This window comes from Peromyscus leucopus, chromosome 1, assembly GCF_004664715.2.
Source record: "Peromyscus leucopus breed LL Stock chromosome 1, UCI_PerLeu_2.1, whole genome shotgun sequence".
Lineage (NCBI taxonomy): Eukaryota > Metazoa > Chordata > Mammalia > Rodentia > Cricetidae > Peromyscus > Peromyscus leucopus.
This window is the reverse complement of record NC_051063.1, coordinates 47,021,559-47,043,497: the sequence shown is the minus strand read 5'-3', so window position 1 is coordinate 47,043,497 and position 21,939 is coordinate 47,021,559. Positions and strand designations below refer to the sequence as shown.

Below are 21,939 nucleotides of genomic sequence, written 5' to 3'. Positions count from 1 at the left end.
GAGGCAATGGTGAGGGCTGAAGGGACCAGGCAATCTACGCGAATGTTCCTCTTGTTGCTGTGGTCACCTGCAGCCATGACCCTGTCCTCAAAGCCTAGCAGATGACCCACTATCGCCAGGGGACACCTTGTACTCTGATGGCGTCCCCTTCCTCTGCTTGCCAGGCCATCTGTGTCTCTGTAAGTCTCTTTGTCCAGAGCCTTGGCAAGCTCCTGGTGTGCCAGGAGGCGCCGATAAACACCGACCAGCTCTCTTTGAGTGATGGTTGGAGGAAGGCTTCTGCCGTCTTGGCCCAGAACCCTAAAGAAAGAAAGCAGGCTATTTTTAATGGCTGCATCTACTGCTCTTTGCATTGTTCTTTGAGCGTGGGCAACTTCCTTCTATTGTCTCTGCACGGTTCCTCGACTTGCCTGAGTGTCTCCCAAATGTTCTTTCTAGATGCACCGTTTACCCTTTTGTGTTTTCAGCAACTGCCGACCCTTTACACGCTCGGTCTGTTTCTGCTGTTAAAATAATTCCTGTGAAGACAGTGAAAAGCCCTTCAGGGCTAGTACTCCCTCCAGGTATCTCTCTTTGGGGCTGTTTCTATTGTCAGACCATTTGCATGGTTTCTTCTCTTCTTTGCTTCTAACACCATGCTGTGAGCCTTAACCCTTGCATGTTTGGAAGGCATTTCCTTCCCTAAGTGTTGTTTCCTTTCTCCGTATGTGTGTGTGTGTGTGTGTGTGTGTGTGTGTGTGTGTGTGTGTGTGTGTGTGGTCTGCCTGTAAGCCTGTAAGCCAGGGAGTAGGAGAAGAATCTGAGGCTGCAGCCCTGTCCTCCGTGCTTTAGAAGGGTTAGTGCAGAAGCTGGGATGGGGCTGTCCTAAGACTTCTGTGCTAACACAAGTTTCTGGGAGAGTTCACCTGGCCTACCAGAGAACTTGTGAGTCACGCTGAATGAGAAACAGCTCCTGTCCATGTCAGATGCTGGTTCCCTGTGTGATACCCAGGCCATTCCCCTGAGTACTCCAACCCCTCTCTAGCTTCACCTACAGTTACTTCCTGCCTCCTCCTTCTCCAAGAGGTGGGGGTGTGCCATTCATTTGAGGCTCTGACTCAGAGTTTCCTGTAGACAAAGAGGGACAAGTGGAGCTCAGAAGTTGGGCAGGTCTGGCTGTGTGTCCAGGACCAGAGAGATGGGCTGTGAATTTGCCAGTTTGCCTCTCTCCCCTTTGAAGACCGTGGTCTGGTTTTCCCAATAGTTGTATCACACCAGCCACTTACTCTCTTGATGGGGTTAGGTGCTCCGTGAGTTTGCCACAGGTCTGTGGTATGCTGTGGGTCTTGTGCTTTCCTGGCTGAGGAAGAGGACTGCTGGGGCTAGGGATTGAGAGCAGGAGGAAGGAGGCTTGGCCGCTCACTCCCCTCGCCCAGGAACAGACATGGGCAGCACACTGAGTCCTGCCCGAAGACACACCCTGAGCTTCATCATCTCATCCTCACTGTGATAATTTTAGATCAGGAAGCTGGACTCGGAGCAGTTGGGGGTATGGGGGTGTGGAAGTGATTGTGGGGTTGAGCTTAGAAGTTGATCTGTGAGCAGTTTGGAGGTGTGGGAAGTGAGTGTGGATTGAGCTTAGAAGCTGGACTCTGGGCGGTTTGGGGTGTGGGGTATGGAAGTGAGTGTGGATTGATCTTAGAAGCTGGACTCTGGGTGGTTTGGGGTGTGGGGTATGGAAGTGAGTGTGGGTTGATCTTAGAAGCTGGACTCTGGGCAGTTTGGGGTATGGGGTGTGGAAGTGAGTGTGGATTGAGCTTAGAAGCTGGACTCTGGGCGGTTTGGGGTGTGGGAAGTGACTGGAGTTGAGCTTAGCTTAGCTGCACATAAGGAAACACTTGGCACGTGTGCTCCATGAAATTTTGAGGTCTGCGCTGGTTTCCTGCCTCATCACTGATTTTCCTGAAGGATGGGCACCAGGCTGTTAAAACGAGCAGTCTTCTAACAGTGTCAGTTAGTTACGGTGAACCACAGTCAAAAATATTAAATGAAAATTTCTAGACATGGACAACTCCTCGAAAGTTTTAAATTATATGTAGGAAAAGACATTGTTTGTGTAGATTGAGTATTGTCTGTGGTTTAAGACATCCACAGGGACTGGGGACACATAGCCCAGAATATGGATGACTGCCTTGAGAGTCTTCTTAAAGATGTCCAGGGTCTGGTATGGACCCTGGTGCTGCTGAAGGTGGATGGTTGGGAGTCTGTGTAGATGAAGCAGAGGTTCAGAGGACACTGTTGTGTTGCCCTGGGGACTGAGCCTGTCTGGCCACCTTCCTGGCTGTGTGTTCTCTCATTACGTCGGAGTGTGAGAGCTCCCATCCGTGACGTGAACAGCGCCTCCTCTGTCTCAGAGTTCAGGGGTCTTGACCAGCGGGAGGCTCACGCAGCAGCCATTCTCTTGAGGACGTCCCGATGTGCCTCATTGCCTACGGCTCTTTTGTGAGAAGGGGGCTCTGCGAGCCTGAGAGATCTTTCACAAACTCTCCCGTGAGCCATGCCTTACTAACTGGCCAGAAATCTGCCTAACAACTTGAACTTCATTTCATAGAAGGAATGAGCCAGCTTCCATGGGGAAATGTTTTCAGCTGACGTTGTAACTCATGCATTTACTCAGCACACACCATGCCTCTTCTCCCTAATCTCATGATGCTGCCACAGATTAATTTTCATTGGTCCTAGATGGTTAGAGAGTAGTCACAGATGTACCCAGGTTCATCTCATTCCCCCGCTGTAACCATCTGCTAATGATAGGACCATCTGCTAATGGGCTATCGTGCAGCTCCCTCAGGAATCTTGGATCTAACCTCTCCTTTGGATCTTTTCTTTCCAGACATGGACCCGACAAAAATCTGCACTGGAAAAGGAACAGTGACTCTTCGGGCCTCGTCTTCCTACAGGGAATCCCCAAGCAGCAGCCCCGTGAGCCCTCAGGAATCTCCCAAGCATGAAAGCAAGTCAGGTGTGCTGCCCTGGAGACTGGGAGGGAAGATGGGCAGAAGGGGAGGCGGATATCCCCGTGGTTCTGCAGGGCTGGGGAGAGGTTGTGAATTCATTAGCCACATCCTCCTTCTCCAGGGTCCCCAGGACCGGTGACTTCTGTCCCTTCTGTGATGATAACTAGTGGGTCAAGAGCTGGACTGAGAGGTAGTTGTGTGCTTTGGGGGAAGGCACAGCCTAGTGATCCCTACTTTAGTTTGGGGTGGTTCAGTCTCTAAACACTCTACAAGGGCTGTCGTTCTCTCTGCATCACAGTTATCAGAAGTAGACAGGCAAGATGGGCCCAGGCTGCAGTTTGAGACTTGTGGTGCCTGCTTGTAAGTCTGAGGAGGGGTCTTTGATTTGATATTTCTGACAAGTTCTGAGGTCACACTGTGGAGCTGGCCCAAGGACCATGTTTGGAAATGACTGCAGGAAATGGGGTTTTCTTTTCTGTGGGAACTGGGAAGCTTAGCACAGTCTTGGAACCAGAGTATAACGGAAACAGGGCTTGCAACTTTGGTACAGTGGGAGGCGGGTGTTGTGACATGGTGGAATTGTGTAGGATGCAAATGAGTAATGCTTGCATCTACTGATTCCTGTGCCAGCCGCTTATAATGGGTACCAACGTAGATGCTTGAGAATGAGGCCAGACTAGGGTTCGAACACAAGCTCCTTAGAGGTATATACCAATCCCCCTGGGAGGTCATCTTTGTTTTTAGGCCTAGGGAAGGCCGGAACAACCTCAGCACCAAAAGATGGCCAAGGGCTTCTTGGTCTTACTTCTGAGCCCATTCTTGATTACTGACCTGTTGCAGTTTGCAGTTTTTCTCTTCTCTGGGAAAGATGCGGGCGAGAAGAAAGGCGAAATAATTTCTTCAGAAGGCTGGAGGGTGTGTGGGAAAGAGAGATGATCCAAAGAGACAAGCCAGTGAAGCAGCTTAAATGGCCAGGCCATAGGCAACGGAGAGGGAGGCTTGAGCTCCCTCTAGTGGTTGTAGCTGGCACTAATACAGAACACAGTTCTCTCTCCACTGTGGAACATGCTGTGGAACTACTGTGCTACAGAATTATGTGTGGAGTTGAGGTGGTCTAGGAAACACCATCTTTTGTCCTATGGTAATTCCTACAAACTTATTCCAATTAAATTTGGTGGGAAAGAATTTAATCCTTTTCAGCAAGTCTTTAAAAATTTCTTACAATTACTTGACAGAACTAAGAGGAAGTTATCAGTCATGCACATCTTTTTTAATAATAATTTTATTTTTTTAAAAAAGATTATAGTATAAGACCAGGTGGTGGTGGTGCACATCTTTAATACCAGCACTCGGGAGGCAGAGACAAGTGGATCTCTGTGAGTTCGAGGCCAGCCTGGTCTACAGAGTGAGTTCCAGGACAGCCAGGGCTACATAGAGAAACTCTGTCTTAAAACAACAACAATAACAAAAATTATAGTATAATTTCATTTTCCCCTTCCATTTTCTTCCTCCAGCCTCACTCATAAATCCTCAGTCTTTACTTTCATTAAAATCACGGCCTCTTTTTCTTTGGTGGTGTGTGTTGGTGTGGTGGTGGTGTGGTGTGTGTGTGTGTGTGTGTGTGTGTGTGTGTGTGTGTGTTTGTATTCCTAAGTATATGAATGCAGTCTGCTCTGTCTGTGTAATGTTACTTGTATGTATATGTTTTCTGGGCTGACCCTTTGGTCCTGGATAACCAATCGATCTGCTCTTCCCTGGGGGAGACTACTTCTGCCTGCTGCTTTCAGCATTCCTTAGTTGCCTGTAGTTCTTTGTCTAAGGTTAAGACCTTGTGAGCTTTTCCCCATCCACGTTATCATATCTGTTGGTGTCGTCCTCATTCAGGTCATGTGTAGGCAGCTATCTTGGCGAGACTTCATGGATATAGCATCTCTGACGATTCTAGGCAACACAATCTCACAGCAAGCTTCCTGTTCGTCTGGCTCTTAGACTCTTTCTACCTGCAGCTCCCCCCCCCTTCTGCAACGATCCCTGAGCCTAGGTACAGGAGTTGTGTTGTAGTTGTATTGTTTGGGACTGGACTTCACAACTGTGCATTTAATGGGTTGTGGCTTTCCGTGATGGTCTTTGTCTGTTGCAAAGAGAAGTTTCCTTGATGAGGGGTGAGGACCACATTTACCTGTGGGTATAAGGATAAATACTTGAGTGTCGTTAGAAATTATGCTGGTTTAGTAAAGTGGTGGTGATAGTTTCTCCTTCAAGATCCATCTTATAGTAAATAAGTATCTTCGTCCTATTAATGAGGTCATCAGATCCAGATTAGCATTTGCATCACCCATGCTCTCCATCTTTGCCCCTCCATCCATCCCTATAAGTTTCCATGTTGCTGACTATTAGCCTGGTCTAGAAGCATCAGACCTCAACACCTACATTACAGAGATACCTCCAAGTTTCAGTCATTGCTCTAACTCCCTCCTCTTGAGAGAGGTAGTATAGCTGGATGGTCACAGAGTCTCTTGTCTCTTGGCTTTGGCACTTACTGTCTTTGGGATGGGGGCAAATTCATCAACCGTGATGGCTTCAGTCTTCTCATCTATAAATTGGGCACTGTCACATTGGAATTGGTGGCTTTAAATGAGCTCTTTGATAACAAGCATTCATCACAGGCCTGTCATCATAACCCTTGTTATTACCGTAGTTCAGGAGGCCTGCTAAAGGTTGAATCCTATCAGTTTGAAGGCATGATGTTCTGGGCCAGGAGTGAGGGCAGTGGAGATGGAGGAAAAGATAAAGTGTCTTTGAAAGAATGGAAGAACAGGGCTTGATGTGAGACTCAAGGACTCCAGACTGACTGAGTGGTTTTCTAGATTGTGTTACTCATGGAGATGGGGGATTTGTGAAGGATGTTGGGAGGAATGTTCAATAGATAGATGCTGTGTTGGGTTCCTGACAAGAGAAGGGCTTCCAGGAGAAATTTCTAGGAGGCATTTGGAAATTAAAGTCCTCAGTATGAATATAGGAGTCCTGTGCATCCACATGAACTCTAGGAAAATTGAGAATTTTTTGTCGTGGATTGCTACTACCAAGATAAAACACACGTGTGAATATAAGACCAGGGAGAAAGAAGCTGGGGCCCTTAAAGATGGCCTGTTTAAACGCACTGTTCAGATTCCTGCTTTAAAATATATACATTTAAAATTTTATTTTTATAAATTCAGCATTAAATATAAACAAATATATAAGATTTAGCAACTTTCTACAAAAATTTATTTTTAATTATGTGTATGTATATGTCTCTGTGTGGGTGTGTGTACATAAGTGCAGGTGTCTGTGGAGAACAGAGGTAACAAATGCTGTTGGACCTTTAATTATAGGTGGTTACAAGCATCTCCCCTGCCCCATGTAGGTATTGAGAACTGAACCAGGGTTCTTTGAAAGAACAGCAAGGGCCCTTAACCACAGAACCATTTCTGTAGCCCAGAGTCCTGTTTTTGAGTGGTAACTGGATCCCAGGTCCCTGACCAACACCTCAGCTCTGATTCTGGCCCTTGGCCCTTGGAATTAGAACCACCTGAGAAGAGTGGAAATAATTTCAGTACTGACTTCCCAAGTCTGAGAGAAACTCGTTACTTTGATCCTTGTTTTATGATCGTATGACCCAGCCATGGCTGGGTGTTTGCTGTGTCAATTCAGAGCAACCCCATCAGTGTCCTGGGCCAGTGGTTTTGGTTGTTGTTTTGTTTTTACTCTTTTGGAAGAGCAGCTAAGGAGTGTGCACTGGTGGTGGGTGCAGTTCCCAGTTCCTTTCTGGTGTGGTCTGGGGGCCATGTCACTTGTTCCCTTAGCTGCTGTCCCCTGACTCACACCCAGGAGCTGGGTTAGCAGTCCTTGCATTCTGGGCACTGTGCTCGTTGGCCCCAGATGTGCTGCAAAGTCGTCCTTAGACAGAATGACTTGCAGCCACAATGAACTCATTTCCTCTTGTGTGATTCTCTCATTTGCTCTTCTGTAGCTGGACTTTTTGGTCAGACTTTCTTTGGGACGACCAGCTCCCCAATAATGGCATGGAGACTTATTCATTACAAAACCTTGGCCTTTAGCGTAAGCTTGTTCCCAGCTAGCTCTTATATTAACTTAAATTAACCTGTTTCTATTAATTTTATTAAGCTGTGTTCTGCCATGTGGGATTTTTACCTCACTTCCGTTTTGTATGTCTGACTTACTCTCTGACATCTCTCATGCACCTAGATTCTAACCTCTTGAGTTCCTCTGTCTGCCTGGAAGTCCCACCTAACCTCTCCTGCCCAGCTATTGGCCATTCTTTTTATTAAACCAATCATAGCAGTACATCTTCACTCAGTGTGCAAATATCGAGAAACACTCTTCTGATTACCAGTGGAGAATGTCTCATAAGTTAGACCCTCTTTACCCATTAAATCAGTTTTTCAGTGCAAGAATTAGGGCCAACTGAAAAGTCAGAGGAAGGAGCCTCACAAGATAGCCCCCTCCCTCTGACACCTCGCTACAAATGTAGGGGACTCCTCAAACTACCTCAGACCCAGTGCTAATTCTAGAAGGGTCCAATTTGTTTACTACAGGGAAAGGATAGAGATTAAAATCCGCCCAGAGAAGTGCATGGTATAGGGTCTGGGGAAATACCAAAGCATCCCAGACACATTATTTACCTGCATTGGTGTGTGAGCCTCTCTCTCGAAAGTTTTATTGGGACTCCAGACATAGGTGTGCACCACTGTCTTCCTTGAAGACTCATCTCCACTCTTGTAGGCAATGAAGCTCTTGCTGGCTCAAAGCCCTGACTCCAAATCATCTTGGTGTGGTTCAAGTCCTCAGGTAAACAAGACATTCCTTTTCGGTGTAGCGTTCCAGAGACTTGGCAGGTTCCTCCCAGAAGCCTAGGGTAAAGGCCAGACCTTTTTATTCATGGTATTAAATTCTCCACTATGTCACATAAATAAAAGGAAAGTACAAGTGAAAGTTGGAGCACATGCAAGCCTGCTTTTAGCACCTATCATCTACCTTGCGACTTCTTCCCAGACCATGTTGAGTCTGCCTTAGTGAAAAGTATCCTAAGACCTCAAGAAGAACTGTGTTTTTTTAAAAAATAAGCAAGAAACCAAAACTGAAATTAGAAATGAGTAAGGTAAAAGCAGGTATCTGGAGGCTTTTAGCCACAGGGCAGAAAAGCACATAAAGAGCAGGTAGGTAGGATAAAAGACGAAGTGGATTATGTTTTTTGCTGAGAGGCCGAGTGTCTTTGGGCTGCAAATCTGTCAACCTCCCATATTATTGGAGGAAGCATTTTGACAGTCTCTTCCATCAGCAGTCGGTAATTGATGACTACGAATGTAAAACCTCACCTTGTGCACTCAGCTGTAATTGGCCCTGGGCTGCTACCAACCTTCCAGATTCAGAAGAAAAGATAATGGATGAGGGCTGACAGAATGCCAGAGATACGCTCTCCTTCAATAAGGAACCAAGTTGCTTATTGAGATCCTGGGAACTACCCATTTGGGCACAGTGGGGGGAACTGTTTTGAAGATTTGAAATGAGAAGGAAAAAAAATCCAAGTCACTTTCGAAGGACAGTATGACTTTGACTTTACTAAATGGAGAGATTGTATACCATAATTTGTATCTTTGGGAATTTTCTGCTGTTTTGAGCTGGAGGTGGTGGTGCACACCTGTAATCTCACCACCAGGGAGACAGAAGCAGGAGGATTGCTGAGAGTCTGAGGCCAGCCTGGGCTATACACCAAATACCACATCAGCTGGACTATATAGTAAGACCCTATATCAAAAACCAACAGGGCTGTGGCGATGGCTCAGTATGTCCTGTGCAAATATGAGAACCTGAGCTTGGATCCTCAGCACCTGTGTAAAAACCCAACCTAGTTGTTCATGTCTGAACTGAAACCCCAGTACTGGGAGGGGGGAGACAGAGACACGGGAGAGTCCTGTGGGCTTCCTGGTGAGCGGTCTCATTGAATCAGTGAGTGCCAAGTTTAGTGAGAGACCTTGTTTCAAAAAGCAAGATGGATAGAGACTGAAGGATACTCAGTTGTTGACCTCTAGCCTCCACATGCATGCACACAGGCAAACATGCCCATGTGCATGCATACATACACACATATATATACACATACATACACACACATATATATTCCACACATTGACATAAAACACACAAAAACCTAAACCATAACAAATAACACATACACACCCTGTAATTTATATCTGTGGGGATTTCTCTCCCTGTGTTTTGGATTCCAGTTTTATAAAGCCCGTACTTTATGCCATACATTTTATTTAATATTTCCAGATTTATGTGTATGAATGTTTTGCCTGCATGTATCTATGTGTACCATGTATATGCCTGGTGCTTACAGAGGTCAGAAAAAGCCTCCGATTCCCTGAAACTGGAGTTAGGGAAGGTTGTGAACCACCATGTTGACAAGCCAGGGTTCACACTCTTAAAGAAAACTGACTAGTTGGGACTTGAACCTTGGTCCTCTGCAACAGCAACAAGTGCTCTTAACCACCGAGCCATCTTTCCCACCATATATTTTCTTTTTTTTTTTTTTTTTTTTTTTTTTTTGTTTTTTTTCGAGACAGGGTTTCTCTGTGTAGCTTTGCGCCTTTCCTGGAACTCACTTGGTAGCCCAGGCTGGCCTCGAACTCACAGAGATCCGCCTGGCTCTGCCTCCTGAGTGCTGGGATTAAAGGCGTGCGCCGCCGCCGCCGCCGCCGCCGCCGCCGCCGCCGCCGCCACCGCCCGGCTTGTGTCCCACCATATATTTTCATTTTGTCCTGTGACTCATAAAAGAGTCCATGTCTGTTTTGTAGATGAGGATGCTTAGTCAACAAGGCAGAAGATTGAGCTCACAGGAAGTGATCTTACTGCATGAGGATGACTTCCTTCTGATGCCTATCGGTTTAGAAGAACAGTCACTCTGCAATTTTCATGACATGTCTGTTTTTCAATGTGACTTGAATAGAACCAACCCAACAGGAAGCCAAAAAGTAGGCAAAATAATGTGTCCATGAGTCTATGTGCTGCATTTGCCTCCATCATCAAGGAGCCCCTCACTTGAAGCCTATTGCTGCTTGGTGGTGTGTGTGTGTGTGTGTGTGTGTGTGTGTGTGTTTGAAAAGTGGCTCAGTGAGGGGTGTCTAGAAATAGCAACTTGGAAAAGAAGGGACATTAGAAGTGATAGAGTGAAGAGGATGTCACCGAATGTCACCTGTGTTCTAGGGCCTGCCAGAAGTTCTTTGGTCTTGGCACCTAACTAGCAGTGAGTATGAAATGTGGTCACCTTCACATGCCTGATGTCAGATTCCTCAACAACCTTGAGAGAAGGTCTGGGGGAAGGGATTATAGTTTACAGATTGAAGTGTGAAGTTTGGTGTGGTTAGAGACTTGCTCCGGTTACACAGCCAGTACAGTGCAGTGATAGTAGCGTGTGTGAAGCACATGCCCTGTGAGTTTAACATGGTAACTGTTGGAGAAAATAGATAACTATGAACTGTCTATAGGGAAGTGGCAGAGACGTAATAGGCAACTTATACAAGAGTATATAACTGAGTCACCTTTAAATTCTGGGTTTTGGGGCAATAAGTTGCTCTCTCCTAAATAAGAATATTTTAGAAATAGCATTTGTATCAATTCTTTGAGAATATCATATAGGGTATTTAGATTATACTCACCTTTCAACTCCTTGCTGATCCGTTTCCACCACCTTACCCACTCAACTTCGGGTTCTTTTTTTAAAACTCATCTACTCATTTGTGCTGCTTAAATCGTCTTGGGTATGGGGCCTGCTCTGGACTGTGGTCAGCCTCGCAAAGGTCACACCCTCAAAGAAAGCTAACTAGCTCCTCAGCTACACCTCTCCTGCTCGGAACTCAAATTTTCTCTGGCTTTAGCTTGCTGCAAGTCTTCTGAATGCTATTAGAATTGCTATGAGTTCATACGTGCATTTGCCCTGTTGGTTGGGAAAACAGTTTCGTTGTGGACCATCCACTACCTCTGGCTCTTACAGTCTTTCTGCTTCTTCTTATGAGATGATCCCTGAACCTTGAGGGGTGTCTCAAAATAAGATATTTTTGAGTGTGCCTTCTACTAGTTGTTAGTTAGAGTTAGGTTGTGAACTGCCAGCGTCAGCCTAGCTGGGAACTGTTAGAAATGCAAACTCTTAGGTCCCCATCTCTCTCACTGGATCATAAATACTGGAGTAAGTCTCATCAATCTGAATTTACCGATACTTCGCCCTGACTGATGCAGGTAGAACATGCTGTTCTGGGAGGTAGACCACCTGCCTTGCCTTTTGCTCTGACACCTACTGGCCTCCAGCATCTCCCTGGCTACTGGTAGAGTTGGCAGCTGTAGGTGGTGGCCGGGGGGGGGGGGTACTGTACTGCTTTTCCCTTCCTGTGTGAGACTTTCTGATCTGGGCAAAGCATTTGGCCTCTCTGTTTTCTCATCCATGAAGTACAGCAAGCATTTAATTAAATTAAATACTAAATAGGTGTAAAGTGTAACCATGTCTGACACCTGAAAGGTGCTTAATGAATGTTTGCACATCTCAACTTGTCATCTGGAAAGTCTACTGATGGCCTTAGAGACATGCACTGAAGTGGAGACTTGGACTCTAAGGACAATGAGTCCCCTGATTGTCTCTACAGGAGTGAGAATACAAGGCTTCTCAGGAAACTGAGGGACAGGACGTTAAAGGAGTGTAGGAGTAGGGTGGCCACACTGGTCATGAGCAAAATCCAGCTTGGTGGCCAAGAATGGCTTTTATATTTTTAAATGGCTGATAGAAAAATGCAAAGAAAAGTGATATTATACACCACGTGAAAGCCTTTAAAATTTGAAATTTAATGTTCATAAATAAGAGTATTTGGGAGCACAGCTCATTCATTTATGGATTATCTGTGGCTGTTCCTTGATGTGGTACACAGTCACAGTCACTGGGTCTTATTTGAAGTGTTTGAGATCAGATGTATTTCAGATCTTTTTCTCTTAGATTTTGGAGCGTTTGCATTATAAATAATGGAGTATATTATAGAAGAAACCCAAGCCTAAACATGAGATTCATTTGTGTTTCATATAACTTCATACATGTAGCCTATTATACTTTGAGCACACCTGCATTTTGACTCTGATCTGTCATGTGAAATCAAATCAGGTGTGGAATTTTCTTCTAAAAAATTTTATTAGGTTTATTTATTTGTGTATGCTCCCTAACACCCCTACCCCATCTTTTGGCAGAGGCCAGAATAGGGCTTCAGATCCCTTGGAGCTGGAGTTGCAGGCATTGGTGGGATTCCTGGCATGCTATGTGGGTACTGGGATCTGAACTCTGCTCCTCATGATTATGTAGCAAAGCCCTCCTAACTGCTGAGCCATCTCTCCAGCCCATATTGTACATGCTTTTGTGCCTTGTTTAATGAGTGGAGACAGGGATCAACAAACAAACAAACAGACCCCCCTGAAACAAAACCATGCTGTTGAGGCTTTGGTCATGTTCTACGGCTGGGGCCCATTAATTAACCCAGCCTGCGAAGGTGCAGTCATGTTGAGCCCACAGCCGGCTTTGGGAAGGGGAATGAGACTGAGAAGGACTGGACAGCAGAGAGTTCTGTTGCCTTTCAGTCTGTAAAGTAAGAATGTCAAGGAACAATTGTTTCTTCATCCCTGTGAATGTAGCCTTGTGTTCTCAAAGGTCAGCGCCTGTGAACACATCATGGTTTCAAGTGGGTTCCTATGGTAATGGGGCCGTTGTGACTGAGGGTGTTTTGTGTCAGGCAAGGGCTGCTGATTTTCATCGCTCAGTGTGTCTCATGCTTGCTTCCCGCAAACTTAACCGTTTCTGTTTTTCCCTTTTTCTTTTCATCCTTCTTGCTCCTCGCACAGGCCTGGAGCCAGAGGACCCTTCAGCAGGTATGGCTTTTCTTGCCTTCTTATCTGCTGTGCCTTGAGGCGCCAGGGATCCTTGAATGAGAGGAAAGCCTGTGACTGATGGGGATTTGTTTTTGGTTTTTGTCTCAGATGAGTGGCGACTTTCTTCCAGTGCCGATGCCAATGGTAACGCCCAGCCCTCCCCACTTGCTGCCAAGGGCTACAGAAGTGTGCATCCCAGCCTTTCTGCTGACAAGCCCCAGGTAGGTGTGTGCCCACAGATGGGCTGGGAACTTGTTAGTGGTGCTTGTTCTCAAGCTGAGGAGCCCAAACTCGTGACTTCCTGCTAGCCCAGCTGGACTGTGGAGTGGGAGTCTGGTCTCTGGTCATCTCTGAAATAACCTTCTTAGGAGGAGAGTTGGGTTCAAAGGGAGCAGGAGTATGGGATGAGGTTGGTCTATGTAGGTGTTAGAAATAGGCCTGCTGTTTTCTAGGCTTAATATGTAAAAGAAAGAATTTTAGCCTTGGACAGGTAGGAGAACGTCTGAGCTTATTTTTAAGGAATTCTTCAGAGCATAATCAGAGGAGGGCCTCCGGTGTTTACTCCATTAACTTCTAAAGCTGAGACTTTGAACACTGTCATCACTGATGAACATCAGATATTTGTGGCCAGACCATAAACCCAGTAGTAGCCCAGAGGCCTGAGGACAGAAATCACAATGGCAGCACAGGCTGGCTTCACAGTCCAGCTCTGCTCTGCAGCAGAAAATCCCTCATCTCCAGCCATACCACTCTGAACCCGCACAATCTCATGTGATCTTGGAAGCTAAGCAGGGTTAGGCATGGCTAATACTTGCATGGAAGCCCTCTACAGCTGTTACAGTTTGGAGCAGGGATGACTTTGCTTCGGTTGTTGCTGCTGGGTGGTTTTCTATCCTTCCTCCCTTCTCCTCTCTATACTTTGCTATTTTGTTGAAAGGAATAGATCCTAACATTCCAGTGGTATGTGAAGGGTGTTGTATAAGGAGGAGCCACTTACATGGAATGGAGCCATTTTCCTTATGCTCAGAAGATCCCTGGGCGGTACAAGCCCTGGTGCTTCCTCCTAGTGCTCCTAGAACATACAGGGAAGTCAGATGGCATCTTCCCTCTGTGCAGAACTGTCTCCCTGGTCTGCAGTTTGTCCCTCATCTGTCTTGTTGGTGTGCTGCACCGTAAAGCCTTTCTGCCTCCTGCCCTGACTTAGCTCTCCACTTTCAGCCTTGTACACCGAGGCCGTGGTTGGGGCCAGGAGCCATGGATATGCCTGGCTTCCCAGAGGTCAGTTGTCTGTTAAATGACTTGCCAGAATTTTCCCATTTCTGAAAGCTTTCTGAGTATGCAATGTGCCGTTTGTGGTAGCAGCATCTCCTTCTCAGCTGTCTCGAGGATGGATACTATTGCTCTGCCTGGGTGAGAACACGATCAGGATCAAGTTGAAGACGTTGACATACACTCTCTTTCACCGTCAGTGACTTAGCCCGCAGGCTAACCCTCCGATGCCTCTTGGTTTTGTGAACACACACAAAAAAGCATGGTCCAGGGTAGGGTTATATTTCAGGGGTGAAACACTTGCCTAGTATGTACAAGGCCCAGAACTCATTTTCCAGCACCATATAACTAAATAACTATCACATGGGGGATAAAGATGAGTCCTTTGAAAAATACATGTATTTAGCACAGCTTTGTTAGGCACTTGTATTCAGACCCGTGTGCTGAACATTGCCCTCCAGGAGTTCATAAGGGTAACGGTGTAATAAGGTTGAGCATCCTGTGATATCTCTGTCAGCACATGTTTTGATCTGTTTGTTACTCAACTTCACATTTCCTGGGCTGTCTTCAGGAAGAATGGTACATAGCTGACGCAGGAATTTTTTTTTTTTTTCTTCGAGACAGGGTTTCTCTGTGTAGCTTTGCGCCTTTCCTGGGACTCACTTGGTAGCCCAGGCTGGCCTCGAACTCACAGAGATCCACCTGGCTCTGCTTCCCGAGTGCTGGGATTAAAGGCGTGCGCCACCACCGCCCGGCCAGCTGACGCAGGAATTTTATTCTGCACAGTTAATGTAAGATTTGCCGTTTGAATGTCAAGAACTTTATGTCCTGTATTACTTTGCAGATTTATTTTCTGAAAGTAAACACAACTTCTTAGCTATGTAGTGCTTGCTATAATTACACATGGGCTTCAATAAAGGCAAGGCAGGCTGGGCAACTTCTTGGCTTTGTTCCAGCCCCATAGAATTTATGGATCTGTTGGCAGAACATCTCCCCTTAAGGACTGAGTTGGGATACAGGAGGTGGATGGGCTAGGTGGAAATCCTATGTCTTGCCCACCTGGGCTTGCTGCCTCTGTTCCCAGAGCCAGGGAACCACAGCTCTCTTTTTGTGATGTCATCAGCAGCATGGTAGTTCCAGTAGAGATGAGGCTTGGCCGTTTCTGGAAACTGTATAAACCAAATAGCCTCCCTGTCCCATAGACCTACCTTCTAAGATAAGTAGAATTTCATTAGTGGTCAGTGGGCAGGTTAGGCTGCAGGACTTAGAATGAAGCAAAAAGCTGCTCCTTTGTGTGCTTGCTCAGACTAACTCCCTCCTTCTTTAGAGTTCAAAGAAGCGCAGGGACAGGAAGTCCTTTGACTCTGTGTGCATTGTGGACACCCTGGGGAAGTGTCCTCTCGCTAAGGTCACAACCCTAGGAGGGCTTGTGCCTGATGTCATGCAGTACCATACATGGCCATGGCTGAATTAAGTTTAAAACTCATAGAAACAGATTTCTATCTTTGGACAAAAGAAATACCATGCACGATACGACAGTGCTGCCAAGTCAGAGCAAATGTGAGCCCAGATCGGAATGGTTTCCTGCTTGCTTCTCGTCAGCCCTATCCTCACTTGACAGTCCCGATGGCGGGAGCTAGTTCAGTCGTCGTTCTGGAGATTGTAAGCTAGACTGCCAAGTGTTCCAGCACTCAGTCTGAGTTCATCAAACCGAATAGCTAATGTGACAGTTTTTGCTTTTGTTCTACACCAGAGGGCCTCTTGGTTGTGGATTTGGGGCTGGTATAAATGGCCACGCTCCATTGGCACCGTGTGAGTGCACTGGGACAAGGCACAGATCTGCTTAACTGAGAATACCCAAATAGTTGCCTCTCCACCCAGACTGTCTGTTCTATCAAACTTGTGTTTAAGATGTAGGCTGTATATTATGTCTGGATGATAGTCCAATCCAAAGTCAAGATTGTTTTCATTTTCTCACCTAGTCCCCTTTCTAATTTCCCCCCCCCTTTCCACACATCTTCTACAAAATATAAAATAAAATGAGAATTGGCCTCAATATATAGTCAGTGTGTGTGTGTGTGTCACATGCATGTGCATATGCAGATGTGCTCATCTGTGTGTATACACACAAAGAGAAAAGAAGGATGTTAGGTTGTCTGTCTTTCTCCCTTGAGACAGGGCTTTTCACTGAATCACAAGCTTGCCATTTTAACCAGGCCAGCTGGCCAGTGAGCTCTGGGATCTGCCTGTCTCTGCCACCACATGGTTAGGGTTACAGCAATGTGCAGGCATGCCAAGCTCTTTACTTTGGTCCTGGGGATTCGAACTCTGGTTGTCGTGCTTGCACAGCAAGTAGCTTACTCATGGAGCCATCTTTCCAGCCCCTTCCTAGTTTTTGACACACCTGCCATATAGTCACCATGTGTGCAATTAGAGGAAGGTTCTGGTTTTGTTCTCATGCTGAAATCTGAGGATCGGGGCCAGTGAGCAAAGTCTCGGGACATTGGGAGTCTAGTTCCCAGGTGAGCCACAGGTTGGCTGAGGAGGATCAGGCTGGAGGACCACCCTTCCTCCTGTCCCTCTGCCCACTGAGACCCATGGAAGAAAGCTATTGAGTGGAGAGGGGGGAGGTATGAATTTTAACTGTAATTCTGAGTCTGTTACCAGAGCTTTGTTCTCACACTGTGGCTAAAATTTGATCACCCAAGTATAGAAATGATTGCCTGTGCATGGTGGTGGACTGGCTGAATAAACCAGACTCAGCCCAACCCCATAGGCTAATGACATGTCGAATGGCTCAGGCTTTTGACCCTGTGCCTGCAGAAGTGGGAGACCATATGCTTTTAATCTCTTGACTGTCTCCCGTGCCCTTTTATTACGGTTCTGGGGATTTAACTCAGAGCCTTATATGTGCTAGGCAAACCGAGCTGCCTCCTCAGCTATGTTTTCAGTGATTAATTTTATCAAATTATTTTTTCTGAGAAAAGAGCACATATGGACTCATTCTTAAATGTCCTCCTCCCATTAGTGAACTTTGTGTGATTGTCGAATTGAGAGAGCTGAGGGCCGAGAGATGGCTCAGAGGTGAAGAGCATGGGCTGCTCTTCCAGAGGTCCTGAGTTCAATTCCCAGCCACCACAACCATCTATAATGAGATCTGGTGCCCTTTTCTGGTGTGCAGGCCGGCAGGCAGAACACTGCATACTTAATAAATAAATAAATCTTAGGGGGGAAAAAAAAGAATTGAGAGAGCTGAACCAGAAGCTCACGGAAGACCTCTGCCTCCTGTGAGCACACGTCCAGGAGGGCTTTCCATTTCTCCTTTTTCTACAGGGAAAGCATTAAAATAACTCAGACAAGGCTAATGAATTTTAAAACTAAAGGCTTCACTTAAGAGTCTTGAGAAGGGGGTTGGGGAGGAAGGAGCACTCAACTCCGGGGCTTCATCCCCTGGCAGAGGGGCCCTTGAGTCAGGGTATCAGTAAAGATGCAGCCAGACAAACGGTGGTGTTGGAGTTGGCTCGGCCCCCCTGGCTTGTGAGTCAGGCCAGCCCTGCAGGTAAGTGTGAGTCAGCCCTGGAGCTGCCCAGACGACCGACAGCTGTGGGCACCAGCAGGATTGGCTTCAAAGTATCAAGAGTTGTTTTGTCTTTCATCATGCCGTGCCGCTGTTTCTAATGACCCTTCTCTCCATCTCCCCTCCTCTTTTTCTCTGTTCTGATGTCATGTCTTGAAACCACTACTAAAGGCTCTGTCTCCCCCACGCCTTCCTTTCCCTCAGAAGGACCGCTTTGCATGGCAGCTCCCTGATGTCCACCGTGCCTACAAGGACTCCCTCTACATGAGCTCACCAAAGCCTTACATCCTGCCCAGCACCCCCGTCCAGCAGAACCCCTCACTGCCTCCACCCATCTCTGTTCCCCTCGCAGCTAGACTGGCTCCCAGAGGCGCAGCGTGTCCTGAGTCATTGCTTTTGGGGTCCACGGTCCTCGATGCTTCCTCCCGACCCCAGCAACACTATGCAGCCTCCAGATTAGTGTACAATAAGAATGTGAGCTCTAACCCACGTCATGAGGCCACAGGGAATAAAAAGATCAGCAGCTTATATGTCCCGTGTTTATCCAATAACATTTGCCGGGCAACATTGGAAAACTACCCTCCTGTTGCACGTGACTCAGCCAAAGACACTCCCTCGGAGGCTGCAGGCACCCAGGCACCAGCTCCCAGCCTTGTCCCTGGCACAGCCACAGCCAGCACAGGAAAACCACCCCCTGCTCCTCCTCCTGACCCTCCCAAGCTGTTCTTTGACCACTGCAAAGATGCTGGTAACCTTGGTGAGAATCCCACACTGGGGACATGGGCCTTGTTCCCAGATGCAGTGAGGCCTCCCGGGCTAGGCCCCCAGGTTACCTCTGATCCCGAAAACAAGAAGAACAAAGAAACATACCTTTTGCAGCCGTGTTGTCCAGCCAAGGCAAGAAACCAGGAATGTTTGTGTGTCTTCTACGCTTTCTCTTTCAAATCCAGCTCAAGTGGCTCACTTGTTCTCTGGGCTTCCCTCCCGCCCCTCTCCTCGTTAGTGTACAGCGCTTGAATCCTGAATTCTTCTCTCTAAACCTCCCAGCCTAGCCTCTTCTGTCTCCCTGTCTCTTGTCTGTAAATGTCTCAGTATGCCAGAGCGTGGAACTAATAATGTGGTGAGATAGTATGTTTATATCCTATGACAAGGTGCTAAAGAAGCTGTATTTACTCCCAAGCTTGCAGGCGCTGTGGCGGTTTCAGTGGAGTTGGACGCTGCCTGCTTGCCTGCCTGCATATTCTGCTTCTTTGCTCTCTTTCTCTCTCATAAAGTGTTAAAAGGATTCAAAAATAGATGGTGGAAAGTGAACTTGGATGGGGCTCCCTCTGTGTCATAGAGTGTCAGGAGGCCAGCTGGCTAGCACTGGCTAGCACTGACTGTCTCATGTACTCTGAAGAAAGGGCACTGATTAAATATTTCTCAAAGTGCATCACTGCATGTCCATGAGCAACTGTTTAAATGTGGAATTCCTGCGTCTCTGCAGTCCCCTTTGCGTAACGACCCCTTATTTCCCACAGGATGCCACCTCCTCCAGCCCAGCCCCGTCTGAGGTAATAGTTGTCCCTCTCTACCTGGTTAATACTGACAGAGGGCAAGAAGGCACTGCCAGAACTCCAGCATCTCTGGGGCCACTTGGCTGCGTCCACACTACCCCGGCGACCACCCCTGCTGCCTCACCTCTGACCTTCCCGACACTAGATGATTTCATTCCCCCTCATCTGCAGAGGCGGCCCCACCACAGCCAGCCAGCCAGTGCTTGTGGCTCCCTCCCCCCTGCTAGCCAGAGGCCACCACCCTCACCACCACCTCCGCTGGTCCCTCCCATACCGGAGGACCTCCACAGAGGCTTGGAGCCTGACCTCCCGGGAGCTGTCTCGAGTACCGTAAGCTTGCTGGACCCCCTCCCCCACGGCTTCCTGAATGTCTGCTCTTGGCAGTAAAACCCTCCCTTTCTCACTGGAGTACTAAGTTCTGAGGAGGCCTTAGCCACTGTGCTTGTGTGAGGGCTGGACCTGTGTTTGCTGTCTCCGGAGTGCATGCCTCCCATGTGCATCCTGTGGGTCCCCTGTGGCTGCTCTTGACTCCCAAGAACCTTCTCTTCTCTGCTTTATTGCAAATGCACGTCTTCCTGCTGGAACTTTGTCTTCCCTTTGAGAAGCACCTGTGGCCCATTCCTTGCCTGGTCCTGGTCTTCATAGGCCCACCAGATATAGCCCTGAAGGCTGAGGAAAGCTGCAGGGTCCTGTGGGAAGCCACAGGCAGGTGTGATGCTAGGGAATGAGGGAGCAGAGAGGTTGTGAGGAGAGGAAAAGTTTCACTCTTTGGCTGATTTCCTAAGTGGTCTCTCTTTTTAACAGAAGTGCAGACATAGGGCGGGGGGGGGGGTGGGGGTGGGCTGGGCAGGGAGAGGATCTGAAAACCTGTGTGTCAAGACCTCCTCACAAGACAGATAATTGCTAGGGCCTCTGAGTAGGAAGGAAGTCACTGTGGTTTTGGTGGCAAACTTGTATATCAGTAATTGTGGGAAGTTAAAAGGTCTTGACTGTTCAGTGTGAGTCTCTTCACAGAAAACCCAGCTGCTTCTGGCACAGTATGTATCCTTCCCTAGGAGGTCAGGAAGAGAGAATCGGAATGAGTGTCCTCATAAGTTGTAATATGAGGACATTCACAGGCTAGAGGCTTCATTGGGGTTGAATGGTAACAGTTCCCATGATAGGAACTCATAGTTTCGCTCAGCATAAGTGAAGTATCTGGTTACTGTTAGCTGCTTTGCTGAGGACTTTCCCTCGTGAATGAAAAGGTTAAAGTAACTGGTTAGTTAGTGATGGCTTCATCCCTGACATTTTCTAAGCAACTAGGTTTCACAGGTACACTTAAAACAAGCCAGGGCTCCTGCTCTTAAATGATCTGGAGGAGGGGTAGAGTACATCCGCTCTCAAGGCTAGAAAAGTCTAGTTTATATATCATGAATTTGATTGAGTGTGTCTGGGAAAGGGCTGGGGCCAGGGCCTCTTACTTGGTTGCAAGTATCCAAGGGGTTTTGATGTTGGGGCCATAAACACCACTGTCGATGTACAGTCAGCCAAGTATTTGCTGACCAAACTAAACATTTACAAGCATCCTTTGTTGGAAGAAGTATGCTCACGAAACTAGCTTAAATGGCTTGTTAAGCTGAATCAAGTTAAGGAACAGGAAGGAAGGTTCTTATTTGGCTCAGTAGGGAAATTGTAATGAGGTGTTAGGCACATGGAAGCTGGGAACTGTTATGTCATGGGCTGGACCTCTTCTCAAATCACCAGATGCAGCCCAAGGTAGTTAGACCAGGATCAGGTCAGATGTAACCATGAGTTTAACTCATCTACTTGAGCTTTGGGGCTCATCTTTGCTGTAGACTGCTGTATTCTGCTCCTCCTTAGCTGAACGGCTAGGTGTATTTGAAGGCATTCTCTGCTTTAGAATGTACTGTTGTCTTGCCAGTGTGCTTCTCTGTGTGGCAAGTAGAGCAAGTCTTAGCAAAGTGCACTCAGATGTCTTTGTAAGCCATCCTGGTGTATACCCTGCTCTTGAGCATTTGTTTAGCTCTGGATTTGTATATTGGTGGTAACAGAGTAAGACTAAAAGCAGACTGCTTGATTCACCCTCTGGATGCCCTGTCTGTGGCATCCAGGTCATAAGTTGATTAAAACAAACAAACAAACAAACAAACAAACAAACAAACAAACAAACAAACCCAAGCCTTGGAAAAAGATCTTATTCTCAAAATTTAGCTCATAGAAGTGGCTATCCAGGGAATATCTAAAAGAAAGCCCAATCAAGGCATTGGTGGCAAAGCCCCTACTGTGCGTCAAGAGCTGTCCAGGGTGCTGAAACCCACACTTCTCCTGATGAGTGTGCATTCTATTGCCACAAAGCTTAGCTCACACACTCCCTTGCTGGTAGATAGCTCCTATCACTTACATAGTATTTTTCTGAACACCTGCTATCTGCAGGGCGTTGTTTTGAATGGTGTCAGAAGAGGGAGACATGTGGTCCTTGTCTTGCAGGTGTATATGCAGTAGCTGTCTCTGGGCATAAGTTTTTCAAAGATAGCTACCCAAATCTTGTTCTTAAAGGTCTTTAAGAATGCCATCT

General features: G+C 47.0%; 1 protein-coding gene and 1 long non-coding RNA gene across 2 annotated transcripts in view; one reads left to right on the top strand and one right to left on the bottom strand.

The window, feature by feature from the left end:
• Sorbs1 (sorbin and SH3 domain containing 1) overlaps nucleotides 1-21,939 on the top strand; it is a 240,448-nt gene that overhangs the window by 130,958 nt on the left and 87,551 nt on the right. Inside the window, 7 exon segments of the mRNA XM_037206757.1 lie at nucleotides 468-563; nucleotides 2,873-3,001; nucleotides 12,933-12,959; nucleotides 13,068-13,180; nucleotides 17,977-18,702; nucleotides 19,326-19,358; nucleotides 19,533-19,691. Of these exon segments, the coding sequence (XP_037062652.1) occupies nucleotides 468-563; nucleotides 2,873-3,001; nucleotides 12,933-12,959; nucleotides 13,068-13,180; nucleotides 17,977-18,702; nucleotides 19,326-19,358; nucleotides 19,533-19,691 (1,283 nt within the window).
• On the bottom strand, nucleotides 7,693-19,566 carry LOC114706898. The gene is made up of 3 exons (XR_003736586.2): nucleotides 18,676-19,566; nucleotides 13,957-14,031; nucleotides 7,693-7,909 (listed from the first exon to the last, which is right to left on the bottom strand). It is a non-coding gene; the product is annotated as an uncharacterized LOC114706898 (long non-coding RNA).